The sequence below is a fragment of the Labrus bergylta genome, chromosome 4 (genome assembly GCF_963930695.1).
Source record: "Labrus bergylta chromosome 4, fLabBer1.1, whole genome shotgun sequence".
Lineage (NCBI taxonomy): Eukaryota > Metazoa > Chordata > Actinopteri > Labriformes > Labridae > Labrus > Labrus bergylta.
Window position 1 is genome coordinate 17509092 of NC_089198.1, and position 27694 is coordinate 17536785.

A 27694-nucleotide genomic window follows, 5' to 3' on the forward strand; every position below is an offset into this window, starting at 1 on the left:
TTCAGCTGAAACAGAGGCTCAGTCAACATTTGTGGGAGTTTGACTGTTACCAAAGATTTGATTGTGTTAGGTTTACCGTGAATTAAATCTAGTTCATGTTACGATGATTCATGCCGATTAGCATATTCAAACTCATCATATAAAAAAAAAAAGAGGACAGACAGTAGATTGTTCAACATACAGTTTATTTCAGCATTTTCAAAAATGTCTTCTTTTTTTGTCAGCTGGCAGCAGCCCTTCAGAAAGCCCAAGAAATGTCTCTGCCAGCACCTCTGCCAACTTCCAGTTTGCCCGCAGGTAAGAATGAAGTCGAGGGTTTTTAAATACAGATTTGAAACTTCTTGAAGAGCTCGAGCATTTGTAGGACAAATTTACTTTCCAGTGGCCACATATTTCTCCCACCAAAGCTAAAAACTACACACAGCTCAAGTTCAAATCATGAGACAACAGCAATAGAAATCTAATGCAAAAAGACAAAAGCAATACTTAGTGTATTCTGCTTGTTTCATAATAAATCTCAAGGCACGCTAGATGAACCTAAGAAACTTTTGGAGGTTTTGGAGGAGTCGGGTGAATAATGAGCATGCCCTGGCTTGTTCCCTTTTGCCCCTGTAGTGGGAATAAAGCAATGGAAAAGCAAGTCCAACCAACTGAAAAGGCCCTAGGGCCGCTTGCTGGACACTGGTCCTGGCATTTTTCAAGCCAATTACGCTGGCAAGTTGGTGCACACGCTCATTACTCAGGGCTGCTGTGATTACGGGCGAAAACAAGCAAAGCTATCCAACTGATCACGCAACTGTCTGCATCGTCACTGCGGTTTGGAGGAAATGTACATGGTACTGGTATCCTCATCCAAACACAGAGAATAGTATGTTTCACAACTTTCTTTAAAGATGATTTGGTCCAAAAAGTAAGATTGAGGCTTAAAAATAACGCTGTAGATACTAGTATACATGATGACTATAAATTAGAAATTGAGGTAAAGAGAAAGGAAATTATTTTCTGATTATGCCATGCTATGTGCACTTAAAATGTATATTCTCCCTCTATTATACATCATGTGCTTAGAGTTAGTGTTTAATGTAGCAGTACAGTATCGCATATTGCACCATAAGCTCAAGGATGCAAAGGGGACGTCTCCTGATAGAATTGCCTTGCAAAAGCTTGCATGACTCATCTAAATTTATTGAGACTTTTTAAGCAGCTGGGTGGAGACTGATGCTGTGGCTGCACTTTTCAAGGCTCCACCGGGTTCATTTGTTATTCATGCGAGCTGTATAGACCTGCTGTTTATGCTATTATTGTGTCATGTTGGCACTGAAGAGACGGACATGCCAAATGTGGCATTTGTGAAAGAATAAATTAATCTTTTTATTGCAAGCCATTAAGGATCCAATGTAAAAGGGTCAGGCATAATCATTACACTGCAGTTCCCTCTTCAACATTCAAAAGCTTTTTTTTTCTTTTCTTTTACCTTCACGGCGTGAGGACAGCCAACACCCTGGCACATAATAGTTTTTTTTTTCTCCAAACAGCCCAGGCATTGATCCTAACATTGATTTAAAACCTTGTTTTAAATCTTAGCGTCAATCCCCTTAAGCCCTGCAGGACCTTAATACAGAAACCTAGTGTCAGTAAAAAGACGTTTAGCTAATGACATACACATTCAATACAAACCAGAAGAGAAAACAAGACACGCATCTGTAACCTGACTAATCCTGAGCTCTCAGTCACTCTCACATCAGAACCATCCAATTTCATACAGGCATTGTGTCACCCCTGATTTAGCTACACTTCCCCGAGTGCTGGTTGGTGCAGGAAAACATTTGAGCATCCTTTTCAGCACAGATTGATTCAGGGAAGGAAAGTGGGCCACGTCCTCAGAGTGCCAAATTGGATGGAAAAGTAGGGGAAAGAGTGGAGATCGAGGCACTATCAGAAGAGATGGGGAAACAAAATCACACTTTGATGTTCACGTTTTCTGTTTGTCGTAGTGGTCAGGGTGGGTGTTTAACAGTTTAGATGTAGGCGGTGTTTATGACCTTCTTCTGTTGGTGTGTGTGTGTGTGTGTGTGTGTGTGTATAATGATTCATAAGCTAAGTGTCTGTGGTTCTCACTGCTGCAGTATGATAACAACTTGGCAGGTGTTCAGCAGCAGCAGCAGCAGCAGCAGCAGCAAAATGCCAATGGCTGTGATCTGTGACAGACAAACAGAGCTGTGACTCTGACAACCAGACTTAATCTGTCACTGTCATTAAACAGTGTTTCTCCTCTCTTCTCACTTTGTGTCTCTGCCTGCCCCCCTCCCTCTCCTCTTCTGTCTTCTTCTCCATCTTCCTCTATTTCATCAGTAGCCAACTGGCCCGCACTGAAAGGTAAGAAAATCACAATCTGTTGTTTCTTTATCTTCTTTTCTACACAGTTTCAAGTATGGATGTAAGAAAGTACCAATGCACTTATTGTATTTTGTTTTATGAAATTGTATCGATTTTGCGACATATTGTTAGGTTTTTAATTTATAGCTTATGTGCAAGGACTCATGTTTTTACTGATATAGAAGATGTAAATGTATTTTACAGAATCCCCAAAATGTAGAATTATGTTGTATATGCTAAAGATAAAGATGCAGCACCAACTCTTTGGATTGCATTACAAAAGTACACTTTTTTACTCAAACTTCATAATGTTGTGTGCTCTTTCTGCTCTATGTTTTAAATACTTCTCAATGTATAGGATTGTAAAGCCTGTATCTCATTACATGTTGCATCACTAGATTCTCTGTACAGAGGCCTAGTTTCAAGCATCACAAGTATTTGCTTAAATCCTAAGAAGTGTGATTTTTCAGAGGGGAAAATGTGAGGTTTAGGCGATTGGAAGGAGTAAACTGGTTGTGTAGAATGAATTCAGAATGGGGATCGGCGTCTGAGCAGTACATTACTGTTTTGTTTTCTGCAGAGCGGACGGGCGAAGGTGGTCTGTGGCGTCAGTTCCCTCGTCTGGATACTGCACCAATGCACCCAGTTCATCAGTATCTGTAAGCTCTTCCTTTCTTTCTCTCGTCAGTGCCTTCTGTCTCTTTTTCTTCATCACATATTCAAACACTCATCGAGATCACTGCCATGGGACCATTTAGCTCCTTGTGTTACTTGCGCTCAGTGTATCAGTCAGTTTACGGGGCTGTGGTGTCTTGTAAACTCATGGTGCTGACTGAACTGTAAATCCCATCAGATTACACACAGCGTGGGCAATAAATCAGCCTATAAATGGTTGTTGATTCAGAGTGGACTTTGTAGTCAGAGGGGGGTCTTTTTTTTTTTTTTAAGGGTTCTGCACCAAGACCATATTTGAGATGAGCTGTGAAAGTTTATTTGACAACTTTTGAGTCGACTCTTGATCATACGATTCAGATTCAGCTTTTTGTGTACATATTTAAAGTGATATGACACCCAAACTCTTTCTTTGAAGTTCTCACCCTGCTGTGAACACACACAAATAATCATGAGCTTGCGTAAGGACGTGAATAATAGATGAATAGGGTTTAGTAACCTAGGGGTTTATAACCTTCAAATCCCAATATTGGCTGAATTACAACTTTTAGTGCTTGAATTATTGTTGTTATTAAGCACTAAAAGTTGTTGTTATTATTAACAGAGATGATTATAATACAGATGTTTGAGACTTTTTTTAATTGAATTTTTTGTTCATTTTGATCCTTTTTGCTCAGCGGAGTACAAAGTTTGAATCATTTGTTTTAGCCATTAATCAAAGCTGATCAGCACCACTGTTCTTGCTCTCCAGGCTGCTTACTCTCTACAACCATTATTCAAGATTACAGTGTTCTGTCATCCGAGGAACTTTTAAACTGAATGTTTCATACAGTAAAAAATATTATTAGTGTTGCCGATGCAAATATAGAAGTGTTAGGAGGACTTCACACCATCACAACACTGTTTCTCAACAGTCTTATTTACCACACTCTCTGCCGCAAGTTGATTTATACCAAACAGCTGACTGGAGATGGATATTTTTTTCTCCTTTGATGACTCAGCCACAACAGGATACGTCCAGCGATGATGCATCTCTCCATCATCAGCTTTTTATCACACTATCCACTACAAACAGGAAGCAGGAATGAGTCCTCAGATTCCTTTCCTAACATTTTCCTGCAATGATTTTATACCCTAAAGATTTAACATTTTTGACAAGTAAAAATCTACAAAGCTTCTCTGGCCAAGTTAAACAAACTTTGTATTTTTAGTGATTGCGTTTCTTTTATTATAAGTCTTATAGTTAGAATGTTGCCTTGTGACTTCATGCCTAAGTGATTTTGACTCCAGGGAAAGTACATATAAGATAACAAAAAATAACACCGGCCTTGTTGAAATGGGTGCTTGCTTTTTCCTGGAATACTTCACACGAGTAGGGAATGTACAGAGTTTCACTTTTCCTCGCGCAGGTTTTCCTTTCAGGAAAACTCCAACACCGGCACCCAACTTCACCCACCCGGTATTTGCTGGCTGTTTCTGTGTCAATTATCTTAAAACCTTTTCTGTGAAGTCATTACTGAAACTGCAGTTGGCTGTAAAAACATTACACGTCCTCGATGTCAAGGCTGTAATTTTGTACGGCCAACCACATGGCTTGAAGACGGTGAGGTCAGCCCTCCCAGCACAATGCCCCTTTCAGACTCTGTCAGTGAGGTCTTTATGCTGCCCTCGCTCTCTTCTGACATGTCTCTAGTTTCCTCCTCAGGGTGTCTGTCTCGCTCTCTTTCTTTTTCTATTCTATCTGTTATTTTCTCTTTCTTCCTGGTTCTTTTTTCTTCTTCTACCCCTCTTGTTTTCTTGTCTGTTAGTCTCTTCTTCAGTCAGATGAGTCACTTTTCCCTTCCTCCAGTGAAACACAGGATCCATGCCAGATGGGGGTTCTCATAAATTCCAGGCTGCATGTCACTCATTTTGGCTTGGAAGAGAGAAAATGAATGCATGCATGGCCAACAGCACAGCCCTTGCTGGCTGTTTCAGGGTGTGCTGCTGCAGGAAAGCAAAATCTTGATTGAAGAGAGCAGCACAGTGGAAGGAGACTTAAGATGTTTGAATTTAGTGCAGCCTTTCTCAGCGTGTCCTTGCTAAGTGTTACATCTAATTCAGATCTATAGTGGAACATGAAAGCCTTTAAGACTCCGAGTATTAACAGGATAATGTTTGATTCTGACAGAGTGGTGGCCTTTTTAACACAGGATGTTATATCATCTAAGCTGTTTAAGCACAACCTGTCATGGATTCAAATGTACAAATATAATCAGACAAAAGTGAGAAATTACTTATAATCAGCCATTAATATTTTTTTGGGTAAACTAACTTCTGTAAACTATTTCCCCTCCAAATGTCCCTCTTTTTCACACCCACCTCCCCCCCTCTCCCCTCCCAGTCCTCTTCTTCCCAGGAGTTATTGCACCAGTTGCCCTTCCAGCCCACTCAAGATGATCTCCACTTTCTGTTCAAACATTTCCGGAGCACGGAGAGTGTGGCGGACGAAGAAGGAGCTCACGCCCCGCCCCCTGTCAGGCTCCGCTCACGCAGTCTCAGGTAACTTGGATCTGAATCTTACACTGAGTGTTGCCAATTTATAAAATCAATCAATCAATCAATCAATCTTTGTTTGTGAAGGGCCCATTCACAACAAACTGCCACCTCAAGCCACTTAAGAAAAACAGCAGGTCTAGAACGGAGTCTTTTTAACTTGATTTACGGAGACACAACATTAATCCACCGTTTAACAAAGTAGCAGTGTAGCAATTAAAAAAACCGTCTTTAAACAGGCAGAAACCTGCCATTTTAAAAACTGCTTGTCTTAGTTACACAACATTTCAGTAGCACTGAACTCCTCCGGGAGAATGCATAATCACATTAGATTACTTTGAAACAAGGAGCCACACCTCTCCTGGCTGATTTTAAGATTAAGCCCTTAATGAGGTCAGGAGAGAAGATACAAATGAAAAGAATTTCACAAGGACTAGCACTGAAATCACCACTGCTTATGTTCCTGATGTTATTTTAGGAGATGAAATCATTAATCAGATTTATTCTTGGGCTTTTAGCCTTTATTGCAATAGGACAGTGGATAGAGTAGGAACGGCTTTTTCAGATCAGCAAAAAATAAATGAATAAGTCTTAACTTTTTTACTCCCCAGCTAGCCATGACTCAAACTGTGCATTTTGACTACACTACAAATGAGCTCCGAGCATTTTCTTTTTATTTAGAGAGTGCCTTTTGAAAATCTAACAACAGACTCTAATATAAAAATCTGAATCGTTTCAATCACAGGATTTGTTACGTCCAACAGGGACATCAACTTTACACACACAAAGTAGAAGTGTTTCCGTGAATAATAAGTTTGCTTTAATCTACAGAAATCTTTTTTAGTAATCGTTTTATGCTGGTTTTGTCCTCGTATGAGCTTTGCCAGTGTTGAACACACAACACATTGTAAAAGGACAGTCGTTTGTATTTCTCATTACTGAAGTTTCTGCTCTGCTATAAGAATTTTCCTGTTAGTTAGAGTTTACACGTGAGGCCTTTGGCACTTCCAATGTGATGCTCTAATGCTCCACTGTGGAAAATCCAAAATAGCTAGCTGTGGAGCTCATATAAAGGCTACAACCAATCCAAGAGGTTTAAGCATACAACGAGCAGCAGTGACACACCGCCTATCTTGTGTTTATTTTCTTTCTATTACACAGCTGCCTGCTCAAACGTGGATTTAAGACCATTTTATGAGAGACTAAATGAACTGTTAGCTGCACTGCAACCACTTGCTTAGCAGTTGCTCAGCAGCAGATCTGTACACAGAAATATAAATACGCAAATGAACATTTAAGAAGATTGCTGCTCAGCAACAAACCAACAAGAGCAGCTTTATTGTTCTGTTTACTTCACCTGTTGAAACATTATTCTGTATTGACATTGGGTCTTATATGTAGTAGAAATGTGAAATAAATTTTGAAGTTGGTGCCTTCTTGGCCGAGAAAAGGCAGAAAGTGTCTTTTTGGCTCATGTTGATGAACCACCAAATCCCAGAATGCACAGCACCGCAGGCCACTCCCACTTAGGCCCTCTATCAACAGACATATTTTTTACTTCAACACATCAGGCCGTTTCCTCAATGATTCTGAGATTTCTTCCAGAGGGAATTGGCATCTTGGAAATTCCTGGCAGAAAACAGACTCTATGTCTGTGTCCATAGGCAAACAGTGAGAGCAACAACACTACCAGTCCGGCGGCCGCAGCGGCAGCTGACTCACCGCTAAATTTATATTTTTTCGCCATTATCAGCTTTCTCCATAGAGCCTGTTAGCATAGCTTCCAAGCAATATGGCAAACGTTAAGTTTGGATTCTGGGAGTGAGTTCCCACCCACTGATCTGTGATTGGTCTGTAGCTTCAGTGGTCGGAAATATGAGGAACTAGCGTTTTAGTTTCACCCTGCTAACCGCAACAGCTTCCGATGACGCAAAATGACTATTTTTGTGTCATCAGGAGCTCCTTTTCAGACTTACAAAAACAAAGGTTTCCCATCTCGGGGGGGGAAAATGAGGGTGGGATGCATGACCATTCAAAAATACTCCCAGGTTTCTAATGATACAAAGCTTAATGCAAATGGGTGAAGTATCCCTTTAATAATAATAATAATTGGGGGCGGAGGAGTGTTTTACATACAGAGGAGGTTCAGATTTTCTATTAATACGCTAACTGAAAAACAAGTTTCACAACAAAGATATAAGTTATGTACCCTCAGCAAAAAAGCAGTTTCTGTAAGATGCTTGTCAAGTTTGACCTCTGCTGAATTGTTATCTTATAGAACAATAAAACTCTTCAATAAGTCAGCTTGCTGTTGATGCTCGTAATTGTATTTAAACCCTAAATGACTGACAAGTGTCTATATGGTAAAAGATTTCTGCTGAGGGTGTGTTAAGAATTTTGGAATTGTCCCAAAATGGTTACCCAGTGGTTTACAGTTTCTATTGCCCTAAAATAAAACCACTGCTGTGCAACTGCAACTGTTGTAGTGACCCAGAAATAGTAGTGTGTATGCCATGTGTTGATATTGTTATTTGTAGTATGTGATGTAAAGGGGCACCCTCGGGGGGTATTTTGGACACTAGTGATGACAGTGCATTGATTTGTAATGTGTACAGACAGTTTTAAAAGTGTCCTCTAGTAACTGAAGCTCTGCATGCACAGCAGATGTAGTTATGGATACGGCCAATGAGAACATGATCTAAATCACATTAGTATCATTTTCCTAACATGCTGTGTTTATGACCTTGCTGGTAGTTAACACTCTCAGTCAAACATTTCAAAAGTTCTTGTTAGAAATCTGTTTACTCTGAATAACTTTCACATGACAGTTTTTGAGATTGGCCTCTTTTCTTTGTGTACAGCTTTAAGATATCAGTGTTTGTTTGTAAAACAGATGTCAAAACAAACGTCTTTCATGTGAGCAATTATCCATAAACCCTCTGCTTAGTTTGCACATTGCGGTCATTGTTTCAAGATGATTCAAATTTAGCATCCATAAACGTATTTACTCTGCAACAATAAGATATGATTGTGACTGTCTCCCTCAGCCCTGGACGGACCTGTGGAATATTTGACAATGAAATTGTCATGATGAATCATGTCTACAAAGAACGCTTTCCTAAGGTATAGTCATTTTTTTATTCCTCGCCTTCTCTTCTCTCTTATCTGCCTTTGTTAACCATCAAAAAAAGACAATCTACAATTGTGTGCATTAGCCCTTTTCTACATGTGGACACCAGAACCTGAGATTTTTAAAACCCAAATCAAAATCTTGACTAATTCACCTTTTTAGAACAAGTATAAAGACTCTGAAGATGCGACGCCACGGTCACAGGCTTAATTGAAGTCTTCCATCTTGGTTGTTTCCCAGGCTACAGCCCAGATGGAGGGTCAGCTGCTCGACATCATTTCAGAGTGCTCCCCAGACACTGCTCTACCCCTGGCTGATGGCGTGCTGGGATTCATTCAGCACCAGCTGGTGGAGCTCGCCAGAGACTGTCTGGACAAGTCCCAAAATGGCCTGGTCACCTCCAGGTACTTTGTGGAGCTGCAGGAGAAGCTGGAGAAACTGCTGCACGAGGTGAGCATCATCTTTATAGAAACATTTCTCCATCTGCTTCTTGGAAACACACCCACATGGTTTGGTTTCCTTTTCCTGATTATTACTCAGCAATGCAAATGCTTGTTCTTCAGTTGGTCATCATTGGATGTCTGATTATTGGTTGCTCAGATTGCCCTCTGGGACATTTTCCTTTAGCTTCACTGGGAACATTGAGATGGAACATCCTGTTTGATTGGTTCTCATTCAGTGCTGATTGCAGTCCATTGACAGTAATGGTGTTGTATTAAATACATTACTGCAGTGGTCAAGTGTTTGATTATATTATGATTTATTGCATAAACCTTGAAGCAACAATTGTACTGCCGTAAATGCTGCAAAACAGATTACACTGTCCTCTGCAGACTTTGTCTGATTTTCTCTAAATCCTCAGAAGGTGGATAATTTCTCACAAAGTTAATAATGATGCCATTGTTAGCACAGCTTTCCCGTATGTCTATTGAGTCTCCTAGTCCCTTACTAGTATTCTAAAGTTCAAGAGGGAGAGACAGTACTTGGTCTATAATTAGCCTAAAGCCACAGTTCTATAATTATTACTTCATCATTCCCGGAAAAATAATTGTCCAGCTTAGAAAAAGCCTTTTTTAAGCCAGTGGTGGCTGCTGTCACATGTGGAAAAGTTGAATTTGTCCCTGACTTGTTAAAAAAAAAACATTTTGTATCAGGTTTTCACACAAAGAACAACAGTTTCACATAGAGCCTGTATGGAACCCGCTCTGTCTGACATCACTCTTTTATTATGTCTAAAACCCAGAACCTGCTGTTTAACCTGGACAAGGCAATGTTGGACAAAAATATGAAACAAAGAGTAGTGATTAAAGAGCATTTGCAAGTGTTTTCTATTATTTATATATCTGGCACTGGCAGCGTAGCAAACAGAAATGAGCATTGATGCAAGATGTTGAAATGCCAGCCTGATTCATTAAATCACCGACGGATAAAGAAGATGAAATGGATGCTTAAAATAATACATGCCAGGCGAGTCTGAACAGACAGCTTCTGTGTGTGAGCTGTGCTGCCTCGACCGGGTGAAGTCATGTTAATCCTTCATGAACCCATTATCTTTTGTCTTTTGTTGATCAGGCGTATGAGCGCTCAGAGAGTGAGGAGGTGACCATCATCACAAAACTGGTCAAGAAGATTCTCATCATCATCTCGAGGCCGGCCAGGCTGCTGGAGTGTCTGGTAAGACTCCTCACAAACACAGTGATAATCATACAGACAGGAATAACCAGATATCAACATGACATTTACCAGCGCAGGGCCTGAGCACATTATGTGTCCCTGCAGTGTGCATGTCAAAGATGACTGACTTCTATAAATGATACAGTGTAGCAATGAGAGGTTTAGCCGTGCTACACCAGGGCTAAAGCAGGCTTTTCCAATGTTGAATGGTGGAATAAGCCACTCTGAAGTTTACTTTGGTAGACAGGACAATATTTTGAGTTTAAATCCTTTTATGTTTAAAAAAAATTAACATTTGTATTTATATTAACCAAATTTGTTCTATTGGTCATGAAGAAACAATCTTGATATTCTCCTTACCAACTACTTTTTTCTACTTAATTCTGTGTCTGTGTTTTTCTTTCAAGTGAGTATGTTGCAGCTACTCTGACTTGGGTTACGTCCCAATCTTTCTGGCCTTATGCTATCTTTTATTTATTTTTTTAAAGATGTATTTTTGGCCATTTTGTGCCTTTTATTGTAGAGATAGGTCAGTGGATAGAGTTGGAAATCAGGTAGAGAGAGAGAGTAGGGAATGACATGCAGGAAAGAAGCCACAGGTGGGATGTGAACCCGGGCCGCCCGCTTGAGACGACAGCCTCCCTACATGGGGCACGTGCACTAAACACTGTGCCACCAGCGCCCCACTGGCTGACTAAATGATATCTGAAATGCAATGAAACCAAAACACTTCCTGCCTTTCTGCGCTCCAGGAGTTTGATCCAGAAGAGTTTTACCAACGTTTGGAGGCTGCAGAGGGTCAAGCCAAGGGGGGCCAGGGCATCAAGACCGATATTCCCAAATACATCATCAGCCAGCTGGGCCTCACCAGGGATCCTTTGGAAGGTAAGGATTTATTTTTTTGATTGAATTAATATGTCTTTTAAACTTTTTTTTTTGGCAGTGTAGATTGTTTCAAACGAAGCTTTTATGCACTTTTAAACTTGACACTTTTAAACAGAAATAATCAGAGTGTAACTTCCATCAGTATTTAGGAATATTTACTTAATTCAAGTGTTGATCATGGCATCATGGGGTAAGGAGTTATTGTCCTCTTTATTCCACTGGATCAAATACACATTCTTATTTACCAAAATAAAATTGTGTACTGAACGTTTAAATCTCTTTTTGTGACTGTTAGATTATATGCAGAAGAAATAAATCTCATGACACTAATCCTGCTGCTGTTTTAAAATCTTCTTTTTTTATTGATTCAGGAGTTGTCATTCTTAATACATATTCTGATTTGTAAGAACATGTCAATGTTTTGATTGAAGAATAGGCACATGCTTATTTAGTGATGTGACTTTGTTTCAGTTTACTCAGTTTGCCATCACATGAAGTGTACCGTCCTTGTAGGAGGTTCTCTGTTTTAATAAGAACTCCTAGTGTTGTGTACATTATATTCTAACTTGTGTTGATCCTACCAAACTCAGCTGCTGCATTTTTTTATTATAATTAAATATAGAACCATGTGATGGTATTGCTTTCCATAATGATATTTAGCAAAGTAGAGCGACTGAAATCTTTAAACAGGCTACAGAACTGGAAAAATGAATCATGTAATAATAATAATAAAAATAAATTAGGTTTATATAGCGCTTTTCTAAATACTCAAAGACGCTTTGTACAGAATTAAATTGATACAAATAGGTTTTGGATTCAGTGACAGTTGTAATCTGTTTAAGTATAATTAGTCAGTATCATTACAGACAGTTGAACTAGCTCTCTTTGTCCCAGTTGACATAAATTAAAACTAAATGGACTAAATGGAGTTTGATCTGTGTGTCTGCTGCTGTAACAGACATGGTCCAACTGGAGCAGACGAGTCCGAGTCACAGAGCGTCCAGCAGAGACTCTGATGACACTGGAGAGGCCACACCCTTACAGGTACAAACTCAAATCTACCTGTTATACAAAAAAAGTGAAAATTGATTGTAATGTTTTGGTCTTAGAGTACTAACAGTGGAGGGTAAAGTCAAATGAAAGGCAGAAATGAAGAATAAAATGTCATAAAGAGAAGTGAAACACGGACAGGCTTACTCCGACGATACAAAGGAACTTTAAATCACCACAAAGTCCATCATTGTGTGCATTGATGTCACAGAGATTAAATGCAGCAACTTAGTTCCTGTTTATTTTTTCTGTCTGTGTGATTCAGAACCGAGCAGCCTGCACCCCACCTCGTAGGAAACCACTGGAGAGCGACTTTGAGACTATCAAGCTCATTAGCAACGGCGCCTATGGGTGAGTAATGACAGACTTCTTTGTTTTGCGTTTGAGTGACTCAGTCACCACAGAGAGCCTTATAAAAGCAGAAAAAAAACTTGAACAAGCATATTTTTTTTATGGTAACATGTTTGTGTTAACTTAACTTCGTCTGGGTGATATTTCATGTATAAACGGATGCTTACCTGTAAGTGATCTGTATGTTTCATCCTTTTATCTCTCCTTGTATAATCTCTCCTTCTATCTCCTACTCCTGTCATTCTTTTCTAAACGTTCCCTTTCCTGTTTATCCCCTTTCTCCCCTTGTCTTTCCTTTTCCATCTCCCCTCCCCTCTCCTGCTTACAGGGCTGTATTTCTGGTACGGCACAAGGAGACCCGTCAACGTTTCGCGATGAAAAAGATCAACAGGCAGAACCTGATGCTTAGGAACCAAATCCAGCAGGTGTTTGTGGAGCGAGACATCCTCACCTTTGCTGAAAACCCATTTGTGGTTTCTATGTTCTGCTCCTTTGAGACGCGGAGGCACCTTTGCATGGTCATGGAGTATGTGGAAGGTGGGTTTGGTGTAAATTGTCTGTGACTGCATATTATTATCAGTCATATGCCTTTTATAAACTGTTTATTTGCCAGAATATGGCACACGATAACTTAACATTACACCCACCACCTATAAAAGTATCAGACACGTTGCCCCAGAAATGACAAAAGCCTAAAAAGAAAATCTGACTGTTTGTGTTTTCAGGAGGGGATTGTGCCAATCTTTTGAAGAATATCGGTCCTCTGCCTGTGGACATGGCTCGCATGTACTTTGCAGAGACTGTCCTGGCTTTAGAATACCTTCACAACTACGGCATCGTACACAGAGACCTGAAACCTGACAAGTGAGTCCTTATTTCACATTTCTGCTATCAGACTGCATCTTCTTACTATAAAACCCTCATCCTGACAAGACTTTGTGAGTCTTTTAAAGATGAGACAGTCTTTTTGAAGTTGGAGCGGAGTCTTCTGAAGCCTTTGATATTTCCTCACTGAGACTGAGATCTTTGTTCTAAGCATTTGATGTAACTTGAATTATTTCTTTGTTTCTTTCTTTTGTAGTTTGTTAATAACCTCCATGGGACACATTAAGCTGACAGACTTTGGGCTGTCAAAGATTGGCCTAATGAACATGACCACCAACTTGTATGAAGGACACATTGAAAAAGACACCAGAGAGTTCATCGATAAACAGGTTTGTCTTTTCTCATCTCCTCCTCTCTCTATCTTGTCTTTGATGTTTAAGACCTTGACTTACATCACTTTTTCTCTGCGTTTCCTCTCTACAGGTGTGTGGCACTCCTGAGTACATTGCTCCAGAGGTGATCCTGCGGCAGGGCTATGGGAAGCCAGTAGACTGGTGGGCTATGGGCATCATCCTCTATGAGTTCTTAGTGGGTTGTGTGCCTTTCTTTGGAGACACACCAGAGCAGCTCTTTGGTCAAGTGGTCAATGGTATGAAACCCATCACTTCATATTATTAATCACTTTCATTTCATTTTATTGACTTAAGTCTTGCAGAATGCAATTTTTGTTCTGTGTTATAGATGTGGAGATGTAATTAAACCTTTCACTGAACCAAGGACATGTGTTTCTTTGTCCAGATGACATAATCTGGCCAGACGGGGAGGACTCTCTGCCAGCTGATGCCCAGGACTTTATCACCAGACTCCTGAGACAGAGCCCTCTGGAGCGCCTTGGAACAGGTTGGTGTGAAGAGCCCTTTGCAGAATAGTGTGTTATGTTTTAAGTTGCAAAGCACTCTGTCTTTCTTTGTGTGAAGCACAAACCAATTTTCTCATCATGTTTATTTTGGCAGCCTTGACATAGATCATTTTGTGAAAGAAAGATAACCTGTTTGTGGAGAATTATCAAAAGCTACTCTCTGCTGCAATTCTGCTGGAAGTTTGAGATACAATTTGTCCATGAAAATCACATGTTATGTTAACATAAAAGTTTTCATCATTAAGCTTGAAAAAAGCAACTTCTTCAAAAAGCATAGCCATAGCTCCCAGCTCGGTTGGTAATATTTTTGTCCACTCTTTCAAGGAGAAAGAGAGAGATAATAGGTGGCAAAGGTTGTTAACAGCTGCAGAGAATCTTTTGATAAATCATCTGAGGAGTAGATGTTAACCTGACCTAAGATAAGCAGATATGCAGCACAGATATTTAACCAGTATGTCTGATTTGTTGTTTTTTTCCCAGGTGGAACCACTGAGGTGAAGATGCACGTGTTCTTCTTAGGTCTGGACTGGAACGGCCTCCTGAGGCAGAAAGCTGAATTTATCCCTCAACTAGAGACCGAGGATGACACCAGTTATTTTGACAGTACGTGGCAGCGCGGCTTGATTCATGGACAGATTACACACAATACATTTTCATGATTTTACATCAGATTGCAAGACACATTTTTGAATCTCTGTCTGTATGCACACAGACAAACTATGTCACACTTCAATGAGAATAGGCTGTAACATTGTTGATGTTTCAGGGGGTAGAGACCTGTTTTTACAGTAATGCAAGGTGGGGGTTTCAATAGGTTTCAAGTGACACCAGTTTTTCAATATTTAATGTACAGTTATTGTGTTTCTTACAGCGCGATCCGAGCGATACTGTCACCTGGACTCAGACGATGACGATGAAACAAACGATGATGAATCGTCTCTGGAGCTCCGACAGTTCTCCTCTGTGGCTCACCGCTTCAGCAAGGTACTTTTTACTGCATCATGTCGTGTGTTCCATTATGCTGTGGAATATATCTAAACATGCATAACTTCTCTATACATCAAAACATCGGTGTGAACTCTTTTAACCTACAGATATTTTGAATATAACATGGATGTAACTCAATTTTTCTCCTCAAACCTCAGGTGTACAGCAGCACGGAGCATCTGTCCACCTCCACGCCATCCAACCAGAGCCTGTCTGGTTCCGACCGGAGCCACAGTGAAGAGAAGGAGGAGAGATGGGAGGGCAGGGGAGTCCTCTCCCCTGGAGATGGACACAAACACTTGGCTAGCGTAGACAAGAGGGCAGATGGACACAGGGGGAGGTGAGTGCGTAAAATGTGAGAGAGCGGTCGGAAAAAAGTGCAACCGCGTATCATTCTCACTTTGCCCGCTACAAATTTAATGAAAATGTGAGACTGAAATGTAATATTACCTTGCCCAATTGTTCTTTTATGAATAACACTAAGTATAAATGTAATTCTGAACATTTAACATGGGAACTTTATCAGTCTTTGTATATGGATTTTTTTTACGTGTGGGTTTTCTCAGTATGCTCTGCCCCCCCTTCCATCTAACATTCAGGTCAGGTGGAAGCTTTCACATTGTTCTTGGGTGTGAATGGTGGTGTCAGGTTACCTGCTTTCTATGCAGTGCAAACTAGGAAAGACTCCTGGTCCCCGTGTGGCCTTAGTAGATGTAACTCTTGTGAAATAGTTTAAGCAGATGTAATCAGCAGTTTGAAATCATGAATATGGGCTACAAAGTGATGTTTCCTGCAAAAAAATTTAACAAAATATCTTCTGGTCTTAAAGTACAGTGTTCAATATAAACATGGCCACTGCCCAAAGTGGTTCCTATCTAGGATTTGACTGAACTCTTGCTGTGTTTTTCCTTACAGCCTGCGTCCTCGTGCTTCATCTAGCTCCTCTCAGTCAGAGCGCAGCGCCAGCCCATTGGTTATGAACAGCACTCAGAGCCTCGACATCATGCCTCGCTTTGCCATCTCTGCCGAGGAGGAAGGTAAGCCTGACGAAAAGACACCTTTTTTAAAAAATTTCTTCTCTTGTAGTTTTGATTTCATGAAATTCCAATGCAAAACTCCTGATACCTCATGATCATTAGACGGGATGGTATCAAACCTGCGACGCATCCGGCTCCGGAGCAACAGCACAGGTACCAGGCCGTCCTTCCGTAGAGGAGCATCCAGGCGCATCGCTCACCAGCTGGAGACGCCAGAGAAACCCAGATCCCCAGCTGGGAAAGTACCCAAGTCTGCATCTGTCTCTGGCCTGTCCCTCATCATCACTCCAGGTAGACACTGCCATTATTATAATGTCAACCACTACAAAATGTTGTTTTGTATCTCTGTGGCACTTGTGGTTCAGTTGTTTAGTCTTATTTCACTTGTCAGAAGCATGACTTTATGTCTGTTTCTCAGTCATTTCGTGTGTATACAGTGCCCTCTACAGCCCGATGCTGTCTTATCTTCCCCAAACAAAGATAAATACCAATGTTGCAGCCAAGATGATACTGTCACTTTTCTTATTGTGAGTTACAAAGAACAAACGATTTATAAACACTCTCTTCTGACGACCTAATCTTCTCCTCCTGGTCAAGATGACTCAGCAGGGCCTCCTACGAGCCCCAAATCCTCCTTGTCCCTGTCGTCCAACCCTTCATCAAGAGACTCCTCCCCAAGCCGGGACCTTTCTGTCAATGTCAGCTGCCTCCGGCCTCCTGTGGTCATCCACAGCTCTGGGAAAAGGTTTGGCTTTGCACTGCGGGCTATCAGAGTCTACATGGGAGACAGTGACGTGTACACCGTTCACCACATGGTCTGGGTATGTGTATTCATTGCAGGTGTTTCTGCTGATGTTAAACATCAAACACACTTCTGTATATTCCACAAATGTAGAGTTTAGTTTTTAAACATTACCATTAGTCATGGTAACAGTTGGTTAGGATGCTGGTTGACCTGTGATTTTGATTTGAGGCATTATGTGTTTTGTGTCCACAGTGTGTTGAGGAAGGCAGTCCAGCACACGAGGCAGGATTAAGGGCTGGTGACCTCATCACTCATGTCAATGGGGAGTCGGTCCAGGGACTCGTGCACACTGAGGTGGTGGAGCTCTTGCTCAAGGTACAACTTGGAGAAATATCTTTCAATAATATTAACTTAAACACAAATTGTTTTTATTGCCAAATTATAATGATGTGTTCCAAGAAAAGAAACATACTAATGTACAGATGAGGGTTTTTTTTCCCTTCCTGTAGATGATAACATATCACTTTCTGGCTCTTCCTATAAAGAGACTGACATCTATATTCTTGTGTGAAAATGTAAACGCTTTGTGTTAAACAGAGTGGCAACAGGGTGACCCTGCAGACGACTGCACTGGAGAACACATCTATCAAGGTTGGCCCTGCCAGAAAAGTGAGCTACAAGTCCAAGATGGCCCGGCGCAGCAAGAAGAGCAAGAGGAAGGACGGACAGGACAGGTACAAGAGGGAAGGATGAAGTCATCCTTACAATACTTCATCATTACTTTCTGAAGCCTAGTATTGAATACTGAAACTCCACAAACTCAAATATTAATTTAAATTGAATCTTACTTCCTGGGACTTTTGTCTTGTTGTGTTCATTGGTTGTTGTTTTTTTTTTTTTTTTACCTCCAGTGCTTTTTTCAATTTAACTGAGATGTTTTTGGATAAGCATGGAAATGGTTAAATCAAACAAATTTTTTTTAATAATGCATGTTTGACACCCCTTTTGTCTTGTGCAGCCGACGACGTAGCATCTTGAAGAAGTTATCTAAGCATACACCTCCTCCGCCCATGCAGAGCAGTCGTAGCTTCTCTTCAGGTTTCCACCAGTCATCAAGCGACAGCCTTTCCGGATCTCCAACACAGAGCCTCTCCCCGGGACCCTCTACACCCTGTCGCTCCCCTGCTCCTGACCACTCTGGAGGTGAGTTAAGGTGTCACGTACCACTTGCATCCTGAACAGGGGGCTTTCTGTCTCTTTCCCTTTTTTGATTTGACATCTTCCCTTGGGAAAAATGCCAGATAATGCTGAGCTTTTCATTTTTCTCTTTCCGTCAGATTCCAGTTCTTCTCCTTGCTCTAGCTCTCCTAACTCACCCGTTCCACAGGCCCGTCCCAGTTCCCTTCATGTTTTGGGTCGCTACACCAAAGCTGGCCGCTGCAAGTCAACCAGCAGCATCCCTCCTTCTCCACTTGCCTGCATCCCACCTCCTCAGCCCCTCTCTCCTCAGTGCTCCCCATCCTGCCTCCCAAGTCACACCAAATCCCTGCAGGGTTTCCATGGCAAGACTTTGTCCCCTCCCACAATTGCACGCCACTCTGTGCGTCCCCGAAGTGCCGAACCGCCACGGTCACCGCTCCTCAAGAGGGTCCAGTCGGCAGAGAAACTGACAGGAGACAAAATGACAGGGGGTTACCATGGAGACAGGAAGGCCTACAGCACCCGCCGCCATACCATGGAGGTGCCTCTGTCGGAGGGGGAGGGGCTAGAGGACATGGAAGGGGACACCGCCACGGGGTTTGTCTGTGTTGGTGAGCATGGCCGCCATGGGCTGTACATTGGAGGGCAGAGGGGCCACCATGATTCTGCCGGCGGAGGCAGCGAGCACCACCGCTCTACCGCCTCGCCACAACACCGCGGCAGTAATCACCACTCCAAAGAGGTGGTGGTGATGAGGAAGCTTGCTCTGTCCGAGCGACGGGACTCCTTCAAGAAACAAGAGGCGGTGCAGGAAGTGAGCTTCGATGATTTGGAGGAGAGAGAAGTGACACCGAGTCCAACGCTTCCTGTCACACAATCGAAGGTGTTCAAGGCGTCTTGGCTCAACTCGACCCAGTCAGAGTCAAACACGAAGCTGGAAGGAAGAGGAGCACAGGGTACAACAACACAGTTGAATGCCAAGTCAAAAGACAAAGAACGGCTTTAGTTTAGTCACTCTTTCAGGGAGAAAAGGTCAACAAAGAGTCTCACTTAGGAGACTGACTTTGTGAAGAAGTCTTTGACCTGACACTGTTCTGACATTTGAAGGCCTTGCATGTGTGTCCAGAAAAATGTGACCAAGTCCCAAATCATCACAAGCAAACTTCTTTAGGACAGGAAAGCAAATTCACAGTGTTGTTTCTCAGTAATATATGCATTCTGCAACACTGTTAACAGAACAATGACTTCCAAATGATGTTTACTTCCTGGGCGCTTGTTTTCTCTTTTGGTTCTCAAATCACTGTGGCACCTGTAACTGATGTATTTTGTAAATATCTTTGGTTTTAAATGAAGAAACGTATTTATGACTTTTTATGCTCATCTTGTTTTTTTTGGGTCGCTCAAAAAGCCTTGGATGCTTCAGCTGTTATTGCAAGAACTGCACACATACAAAGAAAGCCAAGCCAAGCAGTTACAGTGTGGTTTGTTTTACAGGTGTAGCTGCAGAAAGAGGGCAGGTAACACCAGTCGATAACTTTTTCCATCGATATTTTTTATACCTCAATGCCCGTGTAGAAGTGGGTGTTGTTTCGTGTTCAGATTTGGTCTTTTGAACAAACTCAACAGTGTTTGTCCTGCAACATATTATGAATGATGCAATTGCAGATGATCTCATGTGCTGCCTCTCAGAAGAAATGTATCTTATAGATTGTGAGTTGTGAGCATTTGGACTCATCGATCCTGACCTGAGCACAGGCCTTGTATAAACATTTTGTAAAGACACAAATATCAACATCTCAACACTTGTGAGCCTAGCTGTGGTGCCAAAGCATGGTTTAACCATAAAAAAAAGAGGTACTGTAGTTGTACATAAGAAACTTCATGCATGCATGGGCTCAACTTCCACTTGCCGTCTGTCTTCTAAAAAAATGTGTCTGGATTAACTCCTTACTTGATTAGTGTTCAAGTGTGTAGAAAAAGTTTTGTGTCTACCTTCAGAAACCACACTGTTCTCTCTGTCCTCTAATATCTTGTTCAATTATGCCTCCGTCCAGCTCCTAACTAATCTAGTGTTTAGCTGATGTATTTGCACAAGTTATCGTAGCCGTGTAACAGTTAGAGCACATTTATATTTCAGGACGATCTCCTTCTCCGCAGGATTCAAAAAATTGTACAGATGCAACCAACAAAACTGGCTCCCTTGGCTGTTTTTTTTTAATGGGTATTTTGAATGAATGTTTACATTTTAGAGCAAATCTGTGAGTGGGCTCCATGGTTGTGTTAAATTATGAAGAAAAGTGAATGACAGGGGAGTAAAACCAGAGGCCCTGAATGGATGAAGGAATGAGTCGAGGGGATTTCTTTTTGTACATTTTGATATGGAAAAGTCGTGTTGCAGTACTAATAATAGCCAATGCTGTTGATGTATATCGTATAAACAATGGTGGACCTTACAACAGCCGTGAGTGGTGATTTCTTTTAAAGTGACCTTGTGAGAGTAGATGGACTCGTAAATTGTATACTCTCACTGTAATGTGGCAGCCTGGGCCTCAAAGCATTGTGCGTGCTTCACATCCCTCTATAATATTCCCATGATTACTTTACAACACACCATTTTGTAGCTTTTTTTTTTTTTTTTTTTTTTAAGGCGTTGAATTCTAAAATCTGATGTTCAGTCAATAATTTGAATTTAAAATGAGAAGTAAACAGCTGTAATTTGGTTTTCAGATATGTTTTCTTTATTTTCCACATCTTTCCATTTATAACTGGTGTCATTTGTTTTCTATTAGAAACTGTTTGGATTAGCAGTTGAAAAAAAGCTTGTTTCTCTCATTTTATTTACATTTTTTTTTTAATGAAAATAATTTTGTCCTGTTTCTTTCCACATTTAATTTTGAACATTTGTGATTTGAAATGTCCTGGGAGCTGTTTATGTTGAAACTTTAAAAAGGAAGTTTATCACAACCTTAGCCTTAAAATGTGGTTATGGATTGTGGGGGTTCAATTTAGAGGTTAGAAGTTTGTATTGGTGTACCGTGTGGTGGAAGAACTGTGTGTCTGTGTATCATCACTGAATTTCTGATGTAATATCCATCCTTGTCTGTTCTAAGGATCTGATCGTTATACCCCCACCAAACCCATCATGTTATTAATATTATAAAATTGAGACTTTGATAAGTGTAGATTGGCATCATTCTTTAAAATAAATCACCACAATTTCTTAATTTCTTTTTTTTTCCCCATTGTGTAAATGTGTGTCTTTGTGTGATGAAATCCATGTCTTCACTCTTAACACAGGTGCTCAAATGTCACTTGTTTTAGTGTGTGTGTATGTGTGTTTGTAAAAAATATTTTGCTCCCCTGATGACAAGCTGGCCTTTGTGAAACTCTTACCATGTGGGTATCTGATGCAGATTGGTGTGACTGTCTGTTTTTTTATTGTCTTAACAGTGCTTGAATAAATTGCAAAGGGACTACAATGTCCAGAAATACAAATCATGTGTGCTTGTAATTTGTCCATTAAACAACACAATTTAAAAATCCAGGGTCCAAAGGTAGGTCCATGTGCTCTGTCCACACATTTAACTTACTATCTTGACAAGTCTGATATGCAAAAAAATAGATGTAGATTCGGTGTAAAGATAGGTATTGTATATACACCATACATGATTCATGTTTTTTTTATTACAACTTTTATGGTAGACCAAGTCTGTCCTTTAAAATAAATGTTCCTTTTTTTTTTTCTATGGTTTAAGTAATCAGATATTTTTTTTACCCCTTCAAGGCTTAGCTGTTTTAAACCTTAACCACTCACAGAGCTAGAAATGTCTGAAGAAGTAAATGAGTTTAATACGTAGGCCTATTCAATCTTTGGGAGACAAGATATTAATGGTAAGCTAATAAAATACGATGTCCTTTCGATATGAAATAAAAACGCATTTTATTTAAACAAACAATAGTTTTATTTCAAAGGAGGAGAAATGTACAGTCTCAAAAGGCTCAAAATTGTCAGCCTCAAAATGTAATTTGTAAGCCGAGGCCATTCGGTGACCCCTCACTAATCGCTCGGGCTTTTCCGCTCGGCTTCGTCCCTTTCCGCGCTCTTCATATTAGTTCCCACGCACTCTCCCTTCCCTGCGCCGTGCTGAGCTGGAAAATGGCTGTGTAGGGGAGCAGGGAGTCATGAACGGGAAAAGAAAGAAAGAGCGAGAGAAAGAAGGCGAAGCAATTAACGAGCAAAGGGTTTGCTTGAAGTTTAATGCACTTGGCGAAGCTTGCGTCCTCAGAAAAGACACCACGCGGACTTTGTCGTCCACTTTGAAGTGTTAAAGCGCCGCAGACAAAAAGTGAGGAGAGTCAAGAAATATCCGCGGGTGAGTTTTTCCAAGTTATTGCACATTTCCAGTACAGCAAACACTGTACTGGAAAATGGAGGCTGCAAGTGTGCTCAGCGCACGCAACTTCACGCTGTTGACTTTTAATCTACTTCAATAAGTTTTACCTTCAATGGTCCTGTTGGTTTTATTTATTTAAACTTTACAACTTGCGCTAAAATGCAACTTTTGTAGTTTTGCAGCACGTTGCTCGCGCTACTCACCAGTTGACGTGTAACGCAGAGCCCGTTACGTTAGTGAAACATTAATGTGGATTTTAACTTCTAACGTTATAATAATAATAATACTGATGTTATGTTGTGTGTGTTTTGTTTAGGCTTGATATGCCTAGAGATTATGGTAAAGAGGACTTTTAAACTATCTTATAAATTAGAGTTAAAGCTGTGGATTTATACCGAATTTAAACCTACATGTTTAAGGATGTAATGCTCAAATCCAAAATGTTTTTCATGATAAAAATGTTGACAAATTGTACTGCCTGAGTTGAACACAGCTCACTGTGCAGTGTGCTCCCTGACTTTCACATTGGCAGTGTATGTTATACTATAATAGTGCCTTTACATTGACTGCAGACCACAGGAGGCCATGCAGTGTGGAGGCCTCATATAGCTGAAGGCCTGACATGATGTGTGTTTGTGTCTATAACATCTCATATCTGGTTTTGAGGATTTAAGGAGTTAATGAAAATTTGGCCACTTGCATGATAAAACAAGCCACTCGACTGTGTGAAGCCCCCCACCACCACCCTCCCCCTTTGTAATTGCTGAATCGAGCATTATGCAACCAAATGTCACTCCTTCATTACATTGCTTTATCAATATAACGCATGACTTGTGGTAAAGACTTTCCCACTCTTCTCAATGTCTTTAAAAGTGTTCAGAATGACTCGCATGGCTCTTTTGAATTTAAACTTCCACTAACAGTGGATCTTACATCTAAGAGTCATATGTCAGTGGGGCTTAATCAACTAAACAACACGCAGCAACTAAACAGCAGCACAGTGGTGGTTATTTTTTTAATACGTCCTTATAGCTTGAGGATATAGTTAAACATGAATGTTGGTATTTGATCAAAATAGCAACAAAGTACAGCTTTAAGGACAGTTTAGTGTTGCTCCGTTAAAACCCTGAAGGGTCTGAGCTTGGATACTTTCCCAAGAAAAGCATGTGATAGTTTGAAATATATATATATATATAAAGGAATCCAATTGTTGGAAACCTTTGTCTTGTATGTGATCGATTGCTAATATGAACGCTGATAGGTAACCACTGTTTTACCTCTACACATCCTGCAATAATATTTAGATCATTAGTATTTTTGAAGTAACACTGTCAAGTAACAGACTGAAAACCTGTCAAATGCACACATTAATGATGTTTGATTTGATAAAAGTGGCACTTACATATTTTGCTTCATCACTAATCTAGAAAAACTGGTTTCTCTTTTCAACTCAGTTATATGAACTTGATGAGCTTTGCCAATGCTGTGTTATTAATAGGTTGATTGTGTGGGGAAAATACGCAATTTGTTTGGATAACTAACAGACTGTTTTTAGATAGGTTAAAGAAATAAGGATGAGTCTTACTTACCCTCACTACACGCTAACTACGCAGTTAAAAGAGCTTGTGACGGTGCCAACTTTTCATATTTCACAGATTTCCTTCCTTCGCTGAACTGAAAATGTTCATATTTGTCAACGTAGCCACTTAAGATTGCATTTTACACCAACTTAACTTTCAAGTTGCCACTGTTTTGTAACTCCTGATTATTACAGTAGGTTCTCTCTAACTGCAGAGCCTTGTGGTGTACTCGACTTTCTGAAAAGTACCGTCTCAGTGCTACATAATCTTCCCAGCAGATGTTTCTATTTAGTGAAGTGAGCTTTTCAGCCTCATTAAGGACAGATAGAGTTCAGGTGAACATTACTCAAATCATAAAGTGCCAGAGCTCCCATTTTAGGATGAAAAATAAGTCGTCACAAGCTGCCTTGTAGTTTGCCTGTCCTCCCTGTGGCGCAGTAGATTTTTCAGTTCCATGTGGACAGATGGCCTGAGGCCAGGCTGCATGCGTGGTGTCTCTGTAGTCAGCTCCTCACCCGCAGGGCAACAGAGGGCCAACACATACACAGACTTTAAAGCAATAACTGTGTGTCCACCTAAATGTATAAATATTGGGCAGTGCATTTATCTGTCACAGTTGCTAACATTTAAGAACAAGAGAAAAGTGCAGCATTGTTGATGCATGGAATTAGGCCAGCAGCATAGTATGAGAGAAATATAATGTGCAATAAACGTTTTGATATTGTTAGATTCGGTTTTACTCATTTTTCTGTTAAACTTCTGTCCTTCATGTTTTACACAACACCTGGGTTTCTGCTGATACCAAAATAAATACAAAATACATTTTTTAACCACTGAGTTGGAATTTATAATCTGAGAGTGAAATCTAGAAACTGTCTTTAAGAGCGCGGTCACACTGGCAATGTTGTCCTGTACAGATACAGCGATAAATAAATGAAAAAGATAAAAGAGACGCGCGGTTGAGTCTGCGTCCAGACATCGGAGAACATGACGGCTACTTTGTGTCTTTACTTTGAGTCATTTTAGTCAAATACAGCCAGAACAGTCCAGATATCTTCATAATAAAGGCTGTTAACGTTGTTTACCCACGTGCTCGTGCTTGTGCATGAACCGTACCGTGCCAAAGCACACCTCTCCGAAGCGTGCCAGGGCCAACGAAGTGTACCGTGCTTGAGCAGGGTATGTAGCGGTCACACTGGTCAAACGAGCTGTAGTGGTGAAGTGTGCTTAGGCATGGTACAGATTGCCAGTGTGACCGCGCCCTAAGACACAACATTGTGCCTTTGCTCAAGCAATTGCCTTTGGCCTGCATTGTTGTGTTAGCAGGCTAATGTTAGCACACTTCGGTTAACACGTAGCTTCATATTGCACATCGATTGACGTGTCCTTGACTAAAACAGCTTTATAGGCCGTCCTGTCCATGACGTAAACATGATGTAAACGCGGCTCCGACAACAGTACAGCTGGCAAGACTCGCTGCCATCACGCTTCTCCATCATTGTAGACAGTCATGACTCAGAGAGACATTTACATAGGATATACTTGATTTCTGCTGTATTAATGTGTAAAATTTTGCACATTCTTCCTTTCAACAGTGTAAAAATAATAAGACCACAATGCCAGATCTGTAGCACATCAGTTCTCTCTAAACCTACAGTTGTATGTGTATATATAAGTACAGACCGTATATATGAGGTGGACACAAACTCTGCTTTCAGATGTGAAGCTGGTCATTATAGGGTGAAAAACGAACTCCGCGTTGAGCTCGTGAAGACAAACAGGCGAAACAGACCTGAGGAAGAGAATATGTTTATTAATAAGTTATGATGACGTATCTAAGATAATTTACATGACGTTTTTATCAAAGCAGCACATACAACAACAGTACAGCAGCTTTCAGTAACAGTTCCCGCTTCCTAATGTAGCGGTCTAACATCTGGTGTTTCCACGGCAACAATAAACATTCTGTCTGTCATGGCGGTTCATCATGACGGCCGCCTGTTGGAAAATATTTGAGGTAAAGTAAAATATATTTAAGGTTTAGTCAATTTTTTTTAATCAATTTAGATATTTTTATCTAAACATTGTCATAAAATGCTACATATTGTATATTTAAAAGAGGTTTCCTTACCATCCAATGGTCAAAATCACATTGGTTCAGTTCACTTCTTTTTTTCAATTTATAGGAGAACGGCACGTTTACAGTCAAACTCAAGAAGATTCAGTAGAAAGATTATTGGCATATTTATTTTACACTGATCCACATAGATATCACTGTTATTGAATCTCAATTGAAGATGTTGGCAGAATGAAATGTGAAATAAGAAGTGTTGTATCTGTATTGACACAGGCAATGCATTTTATATATATATATATATATATATATATATATCTTTACTCACAACAACCTTATAACAGACCCTGGATTCACTTTATGGGAGCTTTACTTAAAGGCAACATAAATCAAAATGAACACAGATGACAGGATTACTGCTTAAGAATATCCTTTATTTACTAGAGACCACTGACAAGTTCATTGACTCAAACAAATGTGGCAGATGCCTTTTGAGAGTTTATGTCACAAGGTAATTATTTGATGTTTATGTAGAGTTAGTCTATATGACAAAGCGTAGTACATCATTTTTGTTAAAATGTACTATAAAATGATACACCAACATATCAATATTACATGATGAAGTTATATTTTATGTGACAGAAGATTTTATCTATATTACCAAATACTAGTCAAATCTAGTCTGTTCATTAAATATGCTGCAACAGTTTAAAGATCCACCAGTTATTCTCTTAGCGGCTTTAATCATCAAGAAATAGAGCAAAGTGTCAAATTTAAAAATCAAATAATATCCTCAGATATTTTGCTTAACCAACAATCTAATCTCAAACTGATGTCTATTTTGCACTGACCTAAAACATGAAAGCGCAGCGAATGATCACAACATTTCAGCAGTCTCAAGTTCCCCTTTTGGTACTTCAAATGACCAAACCTTATTTTTTCTTTTCAACAACAACGGTTGAAAATCATTCTCTTGAAATATACATAAACATGTACGGTATTTTGGTTGTGGTGTCAGGAGCTCTTGTATCGGTCAACTGTGTTAGTGATGCTCTGAATAGCTTATTTGCCATTTTACATTATGCATGCTGGTGTATAATGAACAGGTCAGAGCTCTACTGGCTGACTAAACGCATCACGACTCATTTGACGACTGCAAAGGACCGTCTTGATGCCATTTTGAGTTTAATCTAGGTCTCACTTTCCCCCACAGTTAAACTAAGAATTACGAAATATGAATATCTATATTGACATATTTTT

The 27694-nt window shown here is 40.3% G+C and overlaps 2 protein-coding genes across 3 annotated transcripts in view; both read left to right on the plus strand.

Annotated features, from left to right (window-relative positions):
- Positions 1-21881, plus strand: part of mast3a (microtubule associated serine/threonine kinase 3a) — a 30359-nt gene extending 8478 nt beyond the window's left edge. For both annotated transcript variants that reach the window (XM_029279443.2, XM_020644401.3), the window contains 25 exons: positions 225-297; positions 2353-2376; positions 2957-3035; positions 5432-5589; positions 8631-8706; positions 8954-9163; positions 10286-10387; positions 11140-11272; positions 12231-12316; positions 12588-12673; positions 13002-13210; positions 13399-13537; positions 13755-13887; positions 13982-14147; positions 14297-14398; positions 14898-15020; positions 15289-15401; positions 15563-15744; positions 16320-16441; positions 16544-16732; positions 17039-17262; positions 17439-17561; positions 17784-17920; positions 18205-18389; positions 18524-21881. In XM_029279443.2, coding sequence (XP_029135276.1) covers positions 225-297; positions 2353-2376; positions 2957-3035; positions 5432-5589; positions 8631-8706; positions 8954-9163; positions 10286-10387; positions 11140-11272; positions 12231-12316; positions 12588-12673; positions 13002-13210; positions 13399-13537; positions 13755-13887; positions 13982-14147; positions 14297-14398; positions 14898-15020; positions 15289-15401; positions 15563-15744; positions 16320-16441; positions 16544-16732; positions 17039-17262; positions 17439-17561; positions 17784-17920; positions 18205-18389; positions 18524-19392 — 4043 coding nt within the window. In that variant the 3' untranslated portion in view covers positions 19393-21881. The remainder of the gene's footprint in view (positions 1-224; positions 298-2352; positions 2377-2956; positions 3036-5431; positions 5590-8630; positions 8707-8953; positions 9164-10285; positions 10388-11139; positions 11273-12230; positions 12317-12587; positions 12674-13001; positions 13211-13398; positions 13538-13754; positions 13888-13981; positions 14148-14296; positions 14399-14897; positions 15021-15288; positions 15402-15562; positions 15745-16319; positions 16442-16543; positions 16733-17038; positions 17263-17438; positions 17562-17783; positions 17921-18204; positions 18390-18523) is intronic.
- A 645-nt stretch (positions 21882-22526) lies between these two features.
- The window catches only part of pik3r2 (phosphoinositide-3-kinase, regulatory subunit 2 (beta)), a 35026-nt gene continuing 29858 nt past the window's right edge, over positions 22527-27694 (plus strand). Inside the window, exon 1 of the mRNA XM_020644431.3 lies at positions 22527-22759. The gene's annotated coding sequence lies outside the window, so the exon portion shown is untranslated. The remainder of the gene's footprint in view (positions 22760-27694) is intronic.